Raw genomic sequence first — 15943 nt, 5'->3', positions numbered from 1 at the left:
GAAGGCCAACAGCATCCTGGCTTGTATAAGAAGCAGTGTGGCCAGCAGGTCTAGGGAAGTGATTGTCCCCCTGTACTCAGCTCTGGTGAGGCCACACCTCGAGTACTGTGTTCAGTTTTGGGCCCCTTGCTACAAGAAGGACATGGAGGTGCTCGAGCGAGTCCAGAGAAGGGCGACAAAGCTGGTGAGGGGTCTGGAGAACAAGTCAAGGAGCAGCTGAGCCTGGAGAAAAGGAGGCTCGGTGGCAACCTTATCACTCTTTATAAGTGCATTAAAGGAGGCTGTAGTGAGGTGGGGGTTGGTCTATTCTCCCATGTGCCTGGTGACAGGACGAAGGGGAACTGGCTAAAGTTGCGCCAGGGGTGTTTTATGTTGGATATTAAGAAGAACTTTACTGAGAGGGTTGTTAGGCATTGGAATGGGCTGCCCAGGGAAGTGGTGGAGTCACCATCCCTGGAAGTCTTTAGAAGACGTTTAGATGTTGAACTTAGCAATATGGTTTAGTGGAGGACTTGTTAGTGTTAGGTCAGAGGTTGGACTCGATGATCTTGAGGTCTCTTCCAACCTAGACAATTCTGTGATTCTGTCAGTTTTATGACATTACAGAAGCAGGTTTGTCATGAAGGCTATATTAGCATTTAGATTGACTTGTTTTTAATAAAATTATTTGTGATGAATAATGAGGTTAGAGGGATGCTTTCTCTACCCTTTCTCAAAATTTCCTTCTTGACTTGTAGGACAGCTACCCATAACATCCATTTGTGTCAGAGAGCGTTAGTAGGATGTGTTGGTTTTGTGCAGTATAGAGGTGTGACCTTGGACCCAGAGTAGGCGAGGGAACAACTGCAATGCATATGTAGCAGGTACTCACAATGCTGCTAGTCACTAAGCCATGGACTTTTCAGAAACAGGTAATCCATTTACAACTCAAAGAGATGTGATGTGGAAAATAGCGTGTAGTTAGTCATAAAATAATTTTTAAAAAAATAATAAAATGATTGCATTCATACCTGTTGGAACTTGATAAATTCCATGATAGTTGGAAGTGAAGAAGTATATATAAGCAGTAGAGAAAATAGGGCCCAGGTACAGTATTCTGCAAATACTGAGACATAGTTTGAGTTAAAATCCAGTCAGTTTTTATTTTGTCTAAATTATTTTACTATGGCTTTTGTAGAAATGTTGATACAATACATAAATGTAAGTGCAGCCATTTTACCTGAGCTAGTAACATCTGACAGCAGCACAGGTCAGAAGTTGTACAGGATTGTAAATACATGTATATACATTATAAATAAATAAAGGAGTAACATTTAAACAATATTTCAGTTACACCTGCTTCTGAAAAATACTCCCTTATGCATGTCTGTATAATAATACTGGGAAGAATACACATAGCACAGACAGGGCAGTTCCATTTGATCAAAGTAGTTGTACCTGCCAGTTTGAAGTGCAGGTCTTGTATAGGTAGGTGCTGCTGTGTATATCACATTCACTAGCCTGTGTTTTTATGATACCATCTGACTTGTTCATATACAGAATGATGTTTCTTTTGCAACTGACTGTGAGATTGTGTGCATGTCCTTTTCCTTGTATTCATTATCAGACATGATTTAGTTGTCTCTGGTAAACTTCATTGGAACTTATATTTACAAAATATCAGGCTTGGGATTACATGACAATGAAGAGAGGTTAGCAGCAGATAATTCTAGTAGATCATCACTCACTAATCAATCTTTGGTTGTTATTAGCAACTGTTTATATTTCCAACTTAGCCTGTACTTGGGTTCTTTCAGTTGCAGCACTTTTTACTGTAGCATGTGGGAAGCTCTATCAGGAAGCCTCTGTCAAGGCTATATGGACTCTTTACCAGGGATTTGACTCTTTATTTGGGAGTGTAGTGATAGGACAAGCTTTAAAGTAAAAGACGGTGGATTAGATATAAGGAAGAAACTCTCTGCTATGAGGGTGATGAGGCAATGAAACAGGTTGCCTAGAAAACTCAGGGATGTCCCATCCTTGGAAGTGTTTAAGGCTAGGTTGGATGGGGCTTTGAGCAACCTAGTATAGTGGTAGGTGTCCCTGCCAGTGGCAGGTGGATTGGAACTAGATGGTCTTTAAGGTTCCTTGCAACCCAAACCATTCCATGATTCTGTGTTTGTACGGGGTATGAAAATAATATTTTAATCACTGTACAATAACAATTTGTTACTGTTACTTAGTTACCTCAACTTTTTTTCCAATTAGCCAAGGTAACGTCATATATTTGTTTTTGGTAGCTAAAGCTTCTTTTAAGGTAAAATTATATTTGTGGGAGCTCTTATTGCTGAAATTTTAAGCTATTAATTTTCAGAAATCCAGATAATTTAATTTACCAGAATAAAAACTGAAACTTGCTGAATTTCCCTTTGGCTTCAGGCCTTAGTATTTATTTTGCTTCATTTTTGTTTTATTTTTTATGTCTAAGCCCTGAGAATAGAATCTTTTGTTAACCTCCGATTTTTAAAGATTCTGCTTCCCTTTAGATGTCTAGGTCTGGAAAATACATATTTATAGGGTCAAATGTCTAGTGATAAAGTAGATTCAAGGCAATACAGGAAAAGTATTAGAGTTAATATTTAGAATTACATTATTTACCTCTTGTCCTTCTTTAGCTCAAAACATATGGTAATGTTACGTCTCTCTAGCCCAACAGGGTCCGGCAGCTACACGTTAGGTAGTTCTACAGGAGTCATTTCCATGGAAGGGCCATTAAGGAGAAAAACACTGCTCAAAGAAGGCAAGAAACCTACTGTAAGTGATTCTGTTCTCCCTGTGATTCTAATTCAGTTGTGATTGTTTTAATTTCTAGGATTACATTCAACTTGCAGACTAATAGTACACAAAATAATGTGTACTATTGTGTTCCTTGTTATTACCTGTAATGTGTTCCTTGTTATTACCAACTGTAAAATCATGTGGAAAGTTTTAACTAGGATATAACAAGGTTGTAATTCTTGCATGTCATTTGATTTACAGCAGCTTTATTTCTCCCTTCATTTGCACAAAATGTCTCTTGTGGCAGCAAAGCAAGTCCCAGACAACATTTTAAATCAGCATGCATTTCTGTGGGGGCAGAAATTTAGTATCATGGTGAAATGGGAAGGCTGCTTCCCTTAGCATCCACCCTTAGCATCAAAGTCATGGTCATTCATACTTACCCTAAATTCACAGGTCTCCAATGGTTCTGGTCTTACGCACTTGATAATTTTTTGTTTTCCTTAGAGTTAATTGAAAGTTTGTATGTGGAACCCTACTGTTCAATACCGAAAGATTTGAAGCATTGCAGAAATGTCATCTCAATAAATGTTAGTGATCAAATGAAGATGTCTAAGTTTTGTCCAGTAGAAGGCAGCATGCTACTTTGCAAGAACTTCTTTAAAGAACTTTACTGAGAGGGTTGTTAGGCATTGGAATGGGCTGCCCAGGGAAGTGGTGGAGTCACCATCACTGGAGGTCTTTAAAAGACATTTAGATGTTGAACTTAGCGACATGGTTTAGCGGAGCACTTGTTAGTGTTAGGTCAGAGGTTGGACTCGATGATCTTGAGGTCTCTTCCAACCTAGACAATTATGTGATTCTGTGATTTGCTGTGAAGCAATCAGTCCTGATACTTTTAGGAGATACCCAAGTAAGATAAGGCAGGGGTGTTGTAATTAGATGATCTTTAAGGTCCCTTCCAATCCAAACCATTCTGTGATTTTATGAAGATGGATTGCATTCACAGCCAGACACCTAAATTTAGGTATTTGGTTTGATTTACACCAGAAGACACTCTTTATCTAACTTTCCATTCCTGGCTTCTAAACTTACCTTTAGTAGCACTTGGACTTGCTGTTGAATATATTTTTAAATGTCTGAGATATGCTAAGTTTCTGTTATTGTTTTCCTTTCTGATTCAGCTCTCTTCATGGACTAGATATTGGGTTATGCTTTCAGGATCAACTCTTCTGTACTTTGGAGCAAAATCTTTACGAGGCACTGAAAGAAAACATGTAAGCTTTAAATTTGTTCTAAAAGCAAAAATTGCATATTCATAAGCAGATCTGAAATGGTATTTGAAGAGTACTTGCTTTTCTAGGGTAAGCAATATGTCTGCACAACTTTTGCAATGAGAAATTAATTCCTAGTACAGACTCAGCTCTGACTTATTTGTCTGTCTCTTCCAGTATAAATCTACACCTGGTAAAAAGGTTTCCATTGTGGGCTGGATGGTTGCACTGCCTGATGACCCTGAACATCCTGATATTTTCCAGCTAAATAACCCTGATAAAGGTAGGTATTGCAGGGTGGGCATTCTCTGCATTATATTCCTATGATGGGGAGTAATAGCTATTGCTGAGTTTGTAGATGACAATACTTACAGTGACACTAACTTAAAAGAATGAAGAGAGATTTTCAGGGAAGGATACAAATGAAGTTGATCATACTTCTATAATACCCTGAGGTACTTCTGTGGTGTCTACAGAGGTACTGCTGCACAGACAGTTACTGTAAGTTTTGCAAAAATTGCCAGACCAGTATTAGATTTCAGTAAGTATATGTACCTGCATACCCTAATCCCTGAGTTCTGAATAGCTTTCTTTAAATTCACCTGTATCAAATCTTGACTTACAGAAAGGAAAGCTAAAATATTATGAAAGTTCTCCAAACATCAAACCATTTACCAAAAAAAAAAAAAAAAAGACATTTTTAATAATTATTTTTGAAGGGGTGTAACTCTTCCACTTTGATCCAACTTCAAAGAAAGTTCAGAAAGACTCTGGGATTATTTTGTACTTTTGAGTGGTTGCATAAAGATTTCTGAGGCTTCCTTCAGTTCTCGTGTGGTCAATTTCTGTACTGGACATGGATTCACATCTTTGATAAGTGCATCTCTTGGTTATTGAATAAAATGCATAATGTGTTTGATAGCAAAAAATAAAAATTACAAAAAAACTAATCATGGAGGAAATGTGCAGTAGGACACTGAAGAAAACTAAGTTTCCAAATATCAGAAACATTCTTATAAGTTTGGCAGTAACTGCAAAAGTCTTAGTGAAAAGAAAGCCAGGAGTAAATTGAATCACCACACTGTCCTATCCAGACTTTTCTGTAGCTGTAATTTTGCCTCTCTCCCTACACACTCTCCTTAGCTTTGCAGAGCACTTATGTTCTCATGCTGCCTTCACCCAAGGATTGTTGGATAACATGCCTCACATGGGCTCTATTGTATGAGCACTGTGCTGTGTTAATTTTGTACTTCAAATGCTCATTAACAGTTTACTTAACAAATTCATTGTCTGCACAGGATTTAGAATTCACTGAAGCAGTATGTCTGCAAGTTTAGAGCCCTCAATTCTCTTATTTTTATAGGCAATGTTTACAAATTCCAGACTGGTTCAAGGTTTCATGCAATATTATGGCATAAGCATTTGGATGATGCATGCAAAAGCAACAAGCCTCAGGTAAGGCTGTGAAACTATTTCTACCCACTTTTTCCTATTTTTCAGAAAACCCTTACTACCTCTTTTAAATGTGTGCACACAGTCCTCTGGGGACAGATATAACTCCTTATTTTGTACATTCTTCCAATTTTTCAATAGGAGGAATGAAAGCTTTTTAGAACTGTAGATTTTCCACACCAAATCAGGATTTGTCACGGTTTACCTGTAGGTTTGGTGACCCTAACAGTGTTATATTAATAGGATGATGATCCATATGGAGATATACACATACATACACACACATATAGGATATATAACAAGATGCAGCTCAAGAATCCTTTTTACATGCACAGCCTCCCAACTTCCCCCCCCCCCAATGACTTCTTAGGATACTTTGTCTGGATTTGGTCCACAAGTAGAAAAATCATTTGAGTCTATATCTTTCCTTTCAGTTACAGGGTTAGCCCTCTTTTGGGCATTTGTGACTGATGATACTTTTTGCATTAGATAATAAAGTATCAGTACACTGTATTTTGCTGCTTCCCAATGCTGTAATATGCTCAGGAGCAATACACTGTTGAATAATTTACGTTTTCTTCCAGGTACCTGCTAATCTAATGTCATTTGAATAATTTGCTCTCTTACCTGCTGTGACTTCAAGTGCCAAACTGAAGAAACAAATTATTGTTCTCTAAGGAGGAAGAGGAGAAAACAATGGTTTCCCTGATGTGAGCCAGCCACAGCTGTTTCAGCACTTTCCTACGTAACTTGAAAGTGATTCTGAAACATATTTTAAAAGCAGAAAATGAATGTTGTCCTTAGGACCAGACATAGTCTCATGCACTGAGTGAAAGAAAAGTTAGATGGACAGAAAATTAATCCTGACTCCTGCAGGATTATAGAGCACTCAACTTTTTGTGGTCACAGACTGTCCCTGAACTGATGTTTGACCACAAACTGAGCATCACATCTTCTGCCTATCCTTTTTTAAACGGTTATTTTTATTGTTAAGCTGCTTTGTGTGACTGAAGAACATTTGGCCCATGTTGGGTTTCAATTCTTTCTAATGCACAGAATGATTGACAGTGTTAACTTGCTGCAGAGTGTCAATTAGAATAGAAAATTGTGGAACAACGTTTTTATAACCTAAGTGCACTGAGTTGCTTGGCAATGTGGCTGCCTCAGATTTTGTATCAAATCTCTGGACAATTCTGCTGTTCACATTTGAGCTATTTGGAAAAAAGGTATTTTGGCACAGGGCATTTTCTTTTCATTCAGTTATGACACTCAGAAACGCCATGACTATGTATTTAAGGTGTATGTTTTTAAATTTATGTTGTGTTAAAGGTCGTCTTTCATTCTCTTACTAGTGGTATAGCTGCTTACATTTTTTTTTTTTTGAATCTGGATGCTGTTCATCGTAAATTCCTTGATATGTGGAAGGAGGTGATCAGGTCCTATGATTCACGTGACCCTGGCTCTTCAGAATGATTCCATATCATTATTTTCTGTTCTGTCTTTCTGTTGATGACCCAGCCCCATTCAATTCCTGTATATGATGCACCTTAATGGCATATAGTCATGGTACTGCTAAATCATGATGTCAATGAAAGCTAGGCAACACTGTCTGATAATGGAAAGGGTACAAAGAAACCTCCATGCCAGTGTCCACACAAAAATAAATAAATAAATAAATACAGAGAGCCTTATTTTTAACTGAGTCTTATCCTGTAAAGGAACTCTTCAAACCCTTCCTACTTCCATAGCTATATCCCTGCTGTGCCCTAGCACACCTGTGGCCAGAGTTGTTAGAATTTTATTCCTCTGATAAGTTCAGTGCTTTTTCAATTTGAAACTCTCTTGCTATAAGGCATCACTCCTTAATCACAGAAAGACGAAAATCTCTTTTTAATTTCCTAAGATTGCATGGCTCTAACAGCAGCAACAACAATCTGTACTGTTAAAGGTAGGTTGACCGTAATTTTTATGTTATTTTAATTGTCCATATTACAGTCCTGAGAATTAAGCCTAATTCATACCAGCTTTTCAAGAAAACCATTTCCTAACAACTCCTGCATTTAGGTCCTGGGACGTGAAAATTTATGTAAAGTTGACAGAGACTCTTCAATAGATCAAGAGTTGTGTGAAGAGTAGTATTGCAAAATATATTTATATTTTTTTTCGCTTTGTATGTTAAATTAAGACAACAATGAACCAAGAAAAATACAAGCGAAGTCAGAGCATCCAGTGCTATTAGAGACAGTGTAAAAGCTTTTGAATGCTAAAAACCTATCATCAGTAAATTAATTCAGACTGTTAGAATATATCATCTGAATTATTCTCCACCTGTGGACTTGTGTAATTAGTTACCAATGAGATTATTCATGAGAATACAGGTGTTACATGGACTGCCATCTTAATGAGTATGCTACCTATAGCCACATGTATCATGTATTATTAGAATTCATAGGGTTTGAATGATGTCCAGTTTCTTCAGTATTTTAGGTTACACTTACACCCTTAAAGCTAAAGATGGAGTCTTATTTCTCAGTACATACTATGTGCAGATACATGTATTGCCAAAATACTATCCACTATACAGTAGCTACATTTTAGGTGGGCCAACAAATAAATACCTAGGAAGATAAGGTATTATATACAGGAATTAAATCTGTCGTGGTTTAACCCAGCCAGCAGCTAAACACCACACAGCCATTCGCTCACCCTCCCCTCTCCCTGTCTGGGATGGGGAAGAGAAATGGGAAAGTGAAGCCTGTGAGTTGAGATAAAGACAGTTTATTAAGACAGGAAAATAATAATAACAATAATAATAATAACAATAATGATGATAATAGTACTACTAATAATAATTTGTACAAAACAAGTGATGCACAGTGCAATTGCTCACCACCCACTGATGCCCAGCCTAACCCCGAGCAGTCCGGCCCTCCTCCCCCAGCTAGCCACCCCTATATATTGTTTAGCATGACATCAGATGGTATGGAATATCTCTTTGGCTAGTTTGGGTCAGCTGTTCTGGGTCTGTCCCCTCCCAGTTCTTGCTGCACCCCCAGCCTGCCCGTTGGCAGGACAGAGCAAGAAGCTGAAATGTCCTTGGCTTAGTATAAGCACTGCTCTGCAACAATTAAAACAGCGGCGTGTTATCAGCACTCTTCTCATCCTAAACCAAAACATAGCATTCTACCAACTACTAGGAAGAAAACTAACTGTTCTAACTGAAAACAGGACAAATCTTAACTGCAAGCATCAAGAATGGTGACCAATGATGGCACACTAACCAAAGAACAACTGTGCATGTAAAGAAGTGATTTTTGGGTGGGTGGTTGTGTGTGGTTTTGTTTGTGTGTGTGGTGTTTTGTTTTGTTGTTGTTGTTTTTTACTTTATTAGTAGCCCTTTCCCCTTAAAAGGGAATAAACTGATCAGTCTTAAATGTAAGCTAAATTTAAAATTGAATGCTCATTGGCATAATGTGCATATATATTAGAACACCAATAACATATTTTCCAGCATATTGTAATTGAGATAAACTAATGAATGTCATGACAAATTTCAGTTATGTCTAACAAGCTTCACATGGAAAGAAGAATGATATGCCTGTACACACTCAGAACTTAATAGCTTTTAGAATTTAAGGGTATTTAAAGCATATTTGTTACTGTATTTGCAAGGGGCATATTTTTATTTTCTTTAAAGATACACTTTTACTCAAAATTATGAAATTATGAGCCATAGAGCTTGTTGGAGTAGTTACAAAAGGGTCCATTTTCACTTCTTTTAAAAAAGATTTCCAACTAAAAAGGAAACATCTTTACCAGAAAAGATCCAAAATAGTGTAGCATGAATGAATTAAAACGTTTATGAATGATTCCTACATCTAGTCATTTGTCACTGCAATATGTATTTGAAGAGAATTAAAACCTTTCAAATAATCCTACTGAAAACCTTGGAATTTGGAAGTGTGTCAGAAGAACTTGAAATCATTCACATTATTATAATTTTAATATTAAAAATATATGTATATATAAGGTAGATGAAAGTAGCAGATAATAGACTTACACAATAGTCAGGTAAAGTCTTTTCAGTATAGCAAAATTGTGAAATTACTGTACAATATAAAAAAAAGATTCAGAATGATGGAGCAGTTTAAGAATATTATTAAAAATAGCTTGAACCAATTTTAAATTAATTTATAAATATTAAACAGTTTGTGGCTACTGGTTTGGGATTTTTTGCTGTCATCTGACAGCATTTGCTGTCATCAGGTACTTTTAATGTGAATTGAAAGCTGCTATTGACATACAACACATTGCAAACAGGTACTGGTTAATACACCATTTTCACAAAAAAAAAAGTCATAAACCATGCAAGTTTAGTCTATCAAAGGGAATAACTGCAATAGTTGTGTAGGAGCAAACATTACCTTAGAATGACTCCAGAATTGTGAAGGTATACAATGTATTCAGGCAATATTAACTACTTAATCTGCAATTTTAATGTTACTCAGTGCCAAAATGCATGTTTTTCCAAATAGCACTACAATGAGGCAAAGATAGTCCTTTTCAAATTGCAATTTACTTGTCATATTATAATCTAAACCAATTTCAACACTTTGGTTTGTTTTGTGTGAAAACTGTTGCACTATTTTTGGCCGTATTTTTCAGCAGTCCACTGCATGCCATTTGTGTAAGGATTCTTTCTCTAATTCTTGTGAAGTGTCTCACCTGTAATAACCACTAAACCCTAGCATTGGAATCTAGGTTTTTGGCAAAGTATTTTGTTACCTCAGTCTTGTATCAATTTGCTGTATTTTTCAGCTTGTTACATTGATAATGATTGTTTCACTAATTAAATACTTAAAGGTTAAAAAAAAAAAAAGTTTGTTTACTTTGACAGCAATTACATTTGGTTGTAAATTTAAAAATGTGTGAAGTATGTTTGCTGTTAACAATAAAATATTTTAAAAAGGAATAGTAGAGGTACAGAACGAATTTTTCAGCTCAAACACAGCCAACGTTTTATTTGTGAATGAATGATAATACAATCGAACAGATTTTATAGTGCCCACCATGATATGATTGATAGCTTAAATACAACAGAATCATAATTTCTAACATAAAATTGAAAATTCCTCCAGATTTTCAGTTCTGGGTTTGGAAAGTCCAAAGTAGAGACATTTATCTTACTGTTTTCCAAATGAAAGTATTTAATCACAGCCAAACACTCATATTGACTTGGACAGCAAAGTAGATTTATTTGCACTTATCATTAAACAGTATTTAGACACCTGGGTTCCCATTTCCTGTCTGCTGAAATCAATAGGACGTTATATTTCATCCAGTAATAAAACTATCTGCCCTACATTACACAGTATATCAGTTTTGACATTTGTAATAATACCTTCTGGTTTGAGATCTGAAATATTCTTTCTTATTTCAGTGATGAAATCAGGGTTCGCTCAGAACCTTGAAACACTGAGCACTGATAGGGAAATCATAATAATCAAGTATTCAGTAGAAAATTCTCTTGGAGAAGACCAACATGGAAGTGTTGGCTAGGGTCTGTCCTTTTCTGATAATTTCTTGTGTTATAAGCACCATTGGAAGCAGGCTCCATATTGTGACTGGTAAGTAGGGTGTTTTAGCTGTAGAATAGTAATTTTATAAGAAATTGCCTGAGAGATGAGACATTACCTAATGTGAATGTAAGAGCAAAGCAAGATAGCAAAATAAATAAATAAATAATAGCTGGTTTCAGGGCTGAAAATGAAAGCACATATTCCTTTCCTGAAATTGACTCATTTTCCTGTTTTCCCCCAGAAACAGGAAGACTTGTTCAAGACGTTAGTACTTTGTAGTCTTGGAAATCACTTGGATCTGTACAGTTTTCTTCCAGGGCTATATCCAATGTTTGATTATAAATATTTTATAAATTAAGCATCAGTGAATCTCTTACATCTACCAAATGGTTCTTTTCACTGATAGCATTAATAGAAATGGAAGAAGGAAATTGGAATTCTTCTCCCAGTGGGCAAAAGGATAGAAATTACACTAAAAAACACATTAGGAAGGAAGAACAATTATACTCATTATACTCCAGAATGTCATTGTATTATACAGAGGCAAATTTCATGGAGAGAGAGAACTACTTTCTACATTGCAGTATTTCACTGTAATGCAACATGTTTCTGTCATAGTACACCTGAGTACTGAAGAGCTCATTAAATGTTTGTTATTTCCAAGTTTCTTGTTTTGTAGTCTGAGACGAAAAAAGAAAAAAGTTGATTGTTCCTACTTCAGATGTCAGGCATCAGCAGGTGGTATGCAAGTGAGGTAATGAGGTCACTGGTAAATTATGTTCATTTTTTTTCTGAACTCATAAAGATTGTTGTGATATTTCTATAGTTGTGATCTATTAATAGCAACATTTATTTATCACATCCTAAAAATACGCCAGACCTTTCCTTAGGGTGCAAAGAGAAAAGAAAGTTAGTCAAAGTTTGTGTGTCTCTGTAGACCTCAGATGTGAAAGCAAGTCAGATAAGCATATTGGAAAGGATGAAAACTCCCATTTTATGTCAGCTCAGCATAGTTGTTCATGAGGAAAGTGCAGATAGTAATGAATTGGAGGAAGTAACCTTTATACTTCTGGACTTTGTAGACTTGCTCTTACTGCCAGAAATCAGCTTTTCAGCTTTAAGGAAGAGTAGATCTAGTTCCAAGTGATTATTTGGTTTATGTGATCCATGGTTTGGGTTTGAAAGTGTGCAGTAGCTGGAAAATCAGAAAACAAATTCATTCATTCTGGCATCTGTACAGAGAAAAGTCTATGCAATTTTGCAGAATAAAAACATAGACAAACAGATAATTGATTTTACATGATTTTTTAATTGATACTACTACCTTAATAAAGTAAATATAACTTTTGAATATATGAGAACACTTTAGACCTCTAGAAACGCTGGCAATTATTTGTAGCCAAATGGTTAACATTTCCTGAAGTAATACAAAATATTGATGTGAACTTGTTTGACACAAATGTATAAAATGGATGTATGCCTTGTCTGTTAGAGGGTGATGTCATGGTCTTTCACAGGGCACAGAAGACTGAAAGTAGAAAGCAAGGGAAGAGGCTATATAGAAATGAATGGATGAAGATTCAAAAAGATTTTTTTTTCTTTTAGGTTGCAAAGTGTCCTTTGCTGCTTTCAAGTACTGCAGTAAATTTAAGCCTAACCGCTCCTGTCTGCATTGTTTAGTAGTGCAATTGTGCAATTACTTTATTTCAACAAATATGTATCATTTGGAGAATGGGAGGGAATACAGTTTTATTTCATAGACCATGTGAAGATAAGACCTAGCATTTCCTGAGCAGTGAACGTGCTGATTTACCGTTAGGGGAAGCATCTGTGGCTATGCAGTTCGTTAGACATCTTAGAGTTCAAGCTACCTTTGTCTTGCTGCCTACTCTGTGCTTTGAGGAGGCAAAGAAAGAGGGAAAATCATTTAATGTCATAGCTAGCCAATGTCTGAACCAGCCCTTAATTTATTGCTATTCCATGGCAAGGGCACATTGGCTTCAATCAAATGTCTCACTTTGGAGAAGGACAACAGGATGCTGTGACATTGTAAAAGGTAGGAAGCAAAAAAAGGCTAGATGCTAAGGTGGAGTATGTATGACGCAGGGGAAACTCAGATGATGGCTGATTAAGGCTCTCAGCATTCCGATGGTGATTGAAACCAGCATGTTTATATCTTGCAGTTTTTTCACAGCTTTGTAAGGTTGCTAAGATTCTGTCTCAGTGGTGAATTGGTTTAGGACAAATGTCTTCACTGTAATCCCTTAGCACTATGACATACAGGCAGTCTAGATTAAGTTGTTTGCTAACTTTTTTTTTCTTTGCTAATTCTGTGTGTGAAATTTTGCTTCAGTATTTAGAGAAGATTGGGTCTGGGCTTCTGTGATTTTATTCTATTAAATGCTTGTGGGTTTTATTCATGTTACTACTGCTGTTACTTAATTTTCTAATGGTGACTGGTTCCTTAGATAGTTTTGTTTCTGTTTAGTCTTTACAACATATAGAGGCTGGCATTTGTACTTTTTTTTCTTTTTAAACTCATTTTGTTTCTTTATAGATCTGATAGTCATAAAAAATTATTTGCTTGTCTCTATTTCTTTTACCATGCCATTCAGTGAGTGAGATGCTGCATAGATTTAGCTTTGTAATTGAACGAGGATTTTTTTTTACCCAAGATTCTGGTGCCAAAGTAAGAAAAAGTGGTAGTGCAATTCTTCACTTACTAAGTGTAGGGAACCTGTTATGTTTTCAGCTGGTGGTAACTATATGTGGAGTATCACTGAAATCCTGTTCTGGTTCTTTTCTTTATTCAAAGGAGAAAAAAAAAATCCTGCAGATGTTGTATGAATATGGACATAACAGTGTTTGAGTGAAAAGCAAGCTTAGTGTAGTCTGATAGCCTGTCTTCATTAGTGACTGGTCTCAGCTGCCTTCTAAGAAGCACCAAGAAATCCCATAACTGCCATTAGGGGTTATTCAGATTGTAAGATAATTCTTTCCTGTCTTGTTATTTGGTAGGTACCCAACTGAAGTGTTGCAGTAAATTGAAGAGAATTTTTTTGTTGTTTGTCTTTTTTACATAAATTATTAATGGAAGTCTAATTCTTAATCTCAAAGGTATTTTGTGGTCAAGAGTTCTGTAAGATTTTGTAATGGCCTCAGGAGTTGTAGGTAATGTATAGCAGTGTTCCAGGGTGGTTCAGATGTTGTATCAAAAAGCTATCGGGCAAAACTAAACCAGAAACAGGAAGGCAAGGCCAGAAAAGAGACAAGAATGTACTATGTAAGCAAAGTATTTGTGGGTATGAGCATATTTTCTGGTCAGGTTTCTTTGCTTTTCGTTTTAGCACACATATAGCCATTTGTATTTTAAAGTATGAGGAAATTATTGACACTGAGAAACAAGAATGTGTGGTCTGTGTGTCCTCACGCACTATAGGTTAGGGTTATTTTGCCATGTCTTGTATATTTGTGGTTTGTAGCAGGACTTTAAACTGGTTGCATTTTTTTTTTTTTAAATCTCTAGCATGCTAAAGTCTCTAGGCCTGCTAAAGCAAAATTATATTTTATTCTGTGTATATTCTTTGAAAGGGAGAGGTGATGGGCGCACACAGACAGTGAACACAATTTATATGCAGTCTATGCCCAACTGCCAACGTGTGCATGTGCTGTGAGGACATACGGGTCTGTCAGCCATGAGGAGATTGCCATGTGATGATAAAAAAAAATAAAAATCTGAATTTGCTGAATTTTGAACTGAGAAAAGGGAAAATGAGAGAAGAAAGGGCTTGAAAGTTTGTTTTTGTTGATGATATTTTTAGTTTTCTCCTACCTTTGTTTTGTAAATCTCATTTATAAGCTAATTTCATTCCTATCCTTTAAGATAAATGGGCCAGGTGATTCCTTTTTGTCTTTACATGAAAGTATCTCTGGTCCTTTAGTCTTCCTTGTTACCTGTCTCTGAACTTCATTGTTTATCTCTTACCTTTATTAAGTAGAATAAACAGAAATGTTCAGTGAATTTTCTGTTTCCTTAGAAACACTGGAAACTTGTCAGTGTATTTCAGGATGTTTTTAACATGTTCAAACATTCCTCTCTCTCTAGTTAATGTAGCCACCAAGGGAAGCTGTGCCAGGGAAGGACACATCAGTGCCAGTCCAATTCACAAGGGGATGGTTCCTTCTGTCATTTACACAAAGCCACAACTGATCAGATAGAGACACCTCTCTTGCTGACCCTCACTCTTCCGTCAGTTTAGTAATGTACTGTCACCAGGATAGGGGCCAGGAGAAGAGACCCTCTAGAATGGAGATTTTACTGAAGAAACTAGAAGACAAAGGTATATATAGGAGCATGGAATCACTTCTGTTTATGACGTGACCCCTGAAAAGGAGAAAAGGATTCTAGGTGCAAGCACAAGCCTGGAAAAATCCATGGTAACCTGGGCAAATTCACGCAGCACCGTTTTAGTACATTTTTATGAAAGTAAATGGGATGTCTTAAAGGCAAAAGACATTTTTTTCATATCATTTTGTTTTCTAAGTAGAAAAAAGCTGCAGATATCTAATTAAAATGAGCTTAGTGCAGATTTTCCTAGTTCTCATGCTAAAGTCAAGAGACCTGTTGAGATGTTAAGATTTCCAGTCAGGTGGCTACAGTGTTTGCCTGATCATTCTACAGAAGTGACTGTGTGTGCACACTGCAGCCCTTGGTGATCAAGTGCTTCACAACCTGAGTTTACTCTAGAAGAAGAAAAAAAAAATAATAAAAAAAAAAGACTATAGTGCTTTTAGTGCTTTTTTTCCTGCCTGACATTAATCTACTAAAGTTTATAATTAATATTACAGATAGCTGTAGTTTGAGTCACTCTAAACCTAAAA

At 36.4% G+C, this 15943-nt stretch overlaps 1 protein-coding gene across 7 annotated transcripts in view; it reads left to right on the top strand.

Annotated features, from left to right (window-relative positions):
• The window catches only part of RALGPS1 (Ral GEF with PH domain and SH3 binding motif 1), a 132135-nt gene extending 123950 nt beyond the window's left edge, over nt 1-8185 (top strand). For 6 of the 7 annotated variants that reach the window (XM_032200134.1, XM_032200132.1, XM_032200133.1 and 3 more), the window contains 5 exons: nt 2688-2793; nt 3942-4034; nt 4209-4314; nt 5395-5486; nt 6068-8185. In XM_032200134.1, the coding sequence (XP_032056025.1) occupies nt 2688-2793; nt 3942-4034; nt 4209-4314; nt 5395-5486; nt 6068-6097 (427 nt within the window). In that variant the 3' untranslated portion in view covers nt 6098-8185. Of the gene's footprint in view, nt 1-2687; nt 2794-3941; nt 4035-4208; nt 4315-5394; nt 5487-6067 lie in introns of those variants that run through there. The other variant, XM_032200136.1, reaches the window with a different exon arrangement.
• Nucleotides 8186-15943: the final 7758 nt, after the last annotated feature.

This window comes from Aythya fuligula, chromosome 19 (assembly GCF_009819795.1).
Source record: "Aythya fuligula isolate bAytFul2 chromosome 19, bAytFul2.pri, whole genome shotgun sequence".
NCBI classification, from domain to species: domain Eukaryota; kingdom Metazoa; phylum Chordata; class Aves; order Anseriformes; family Anatidae; genus Aythya; species Aythya fuligula.
This window is presented reverse-complemented; position numbering and strand designations above follow the sequence as displayed.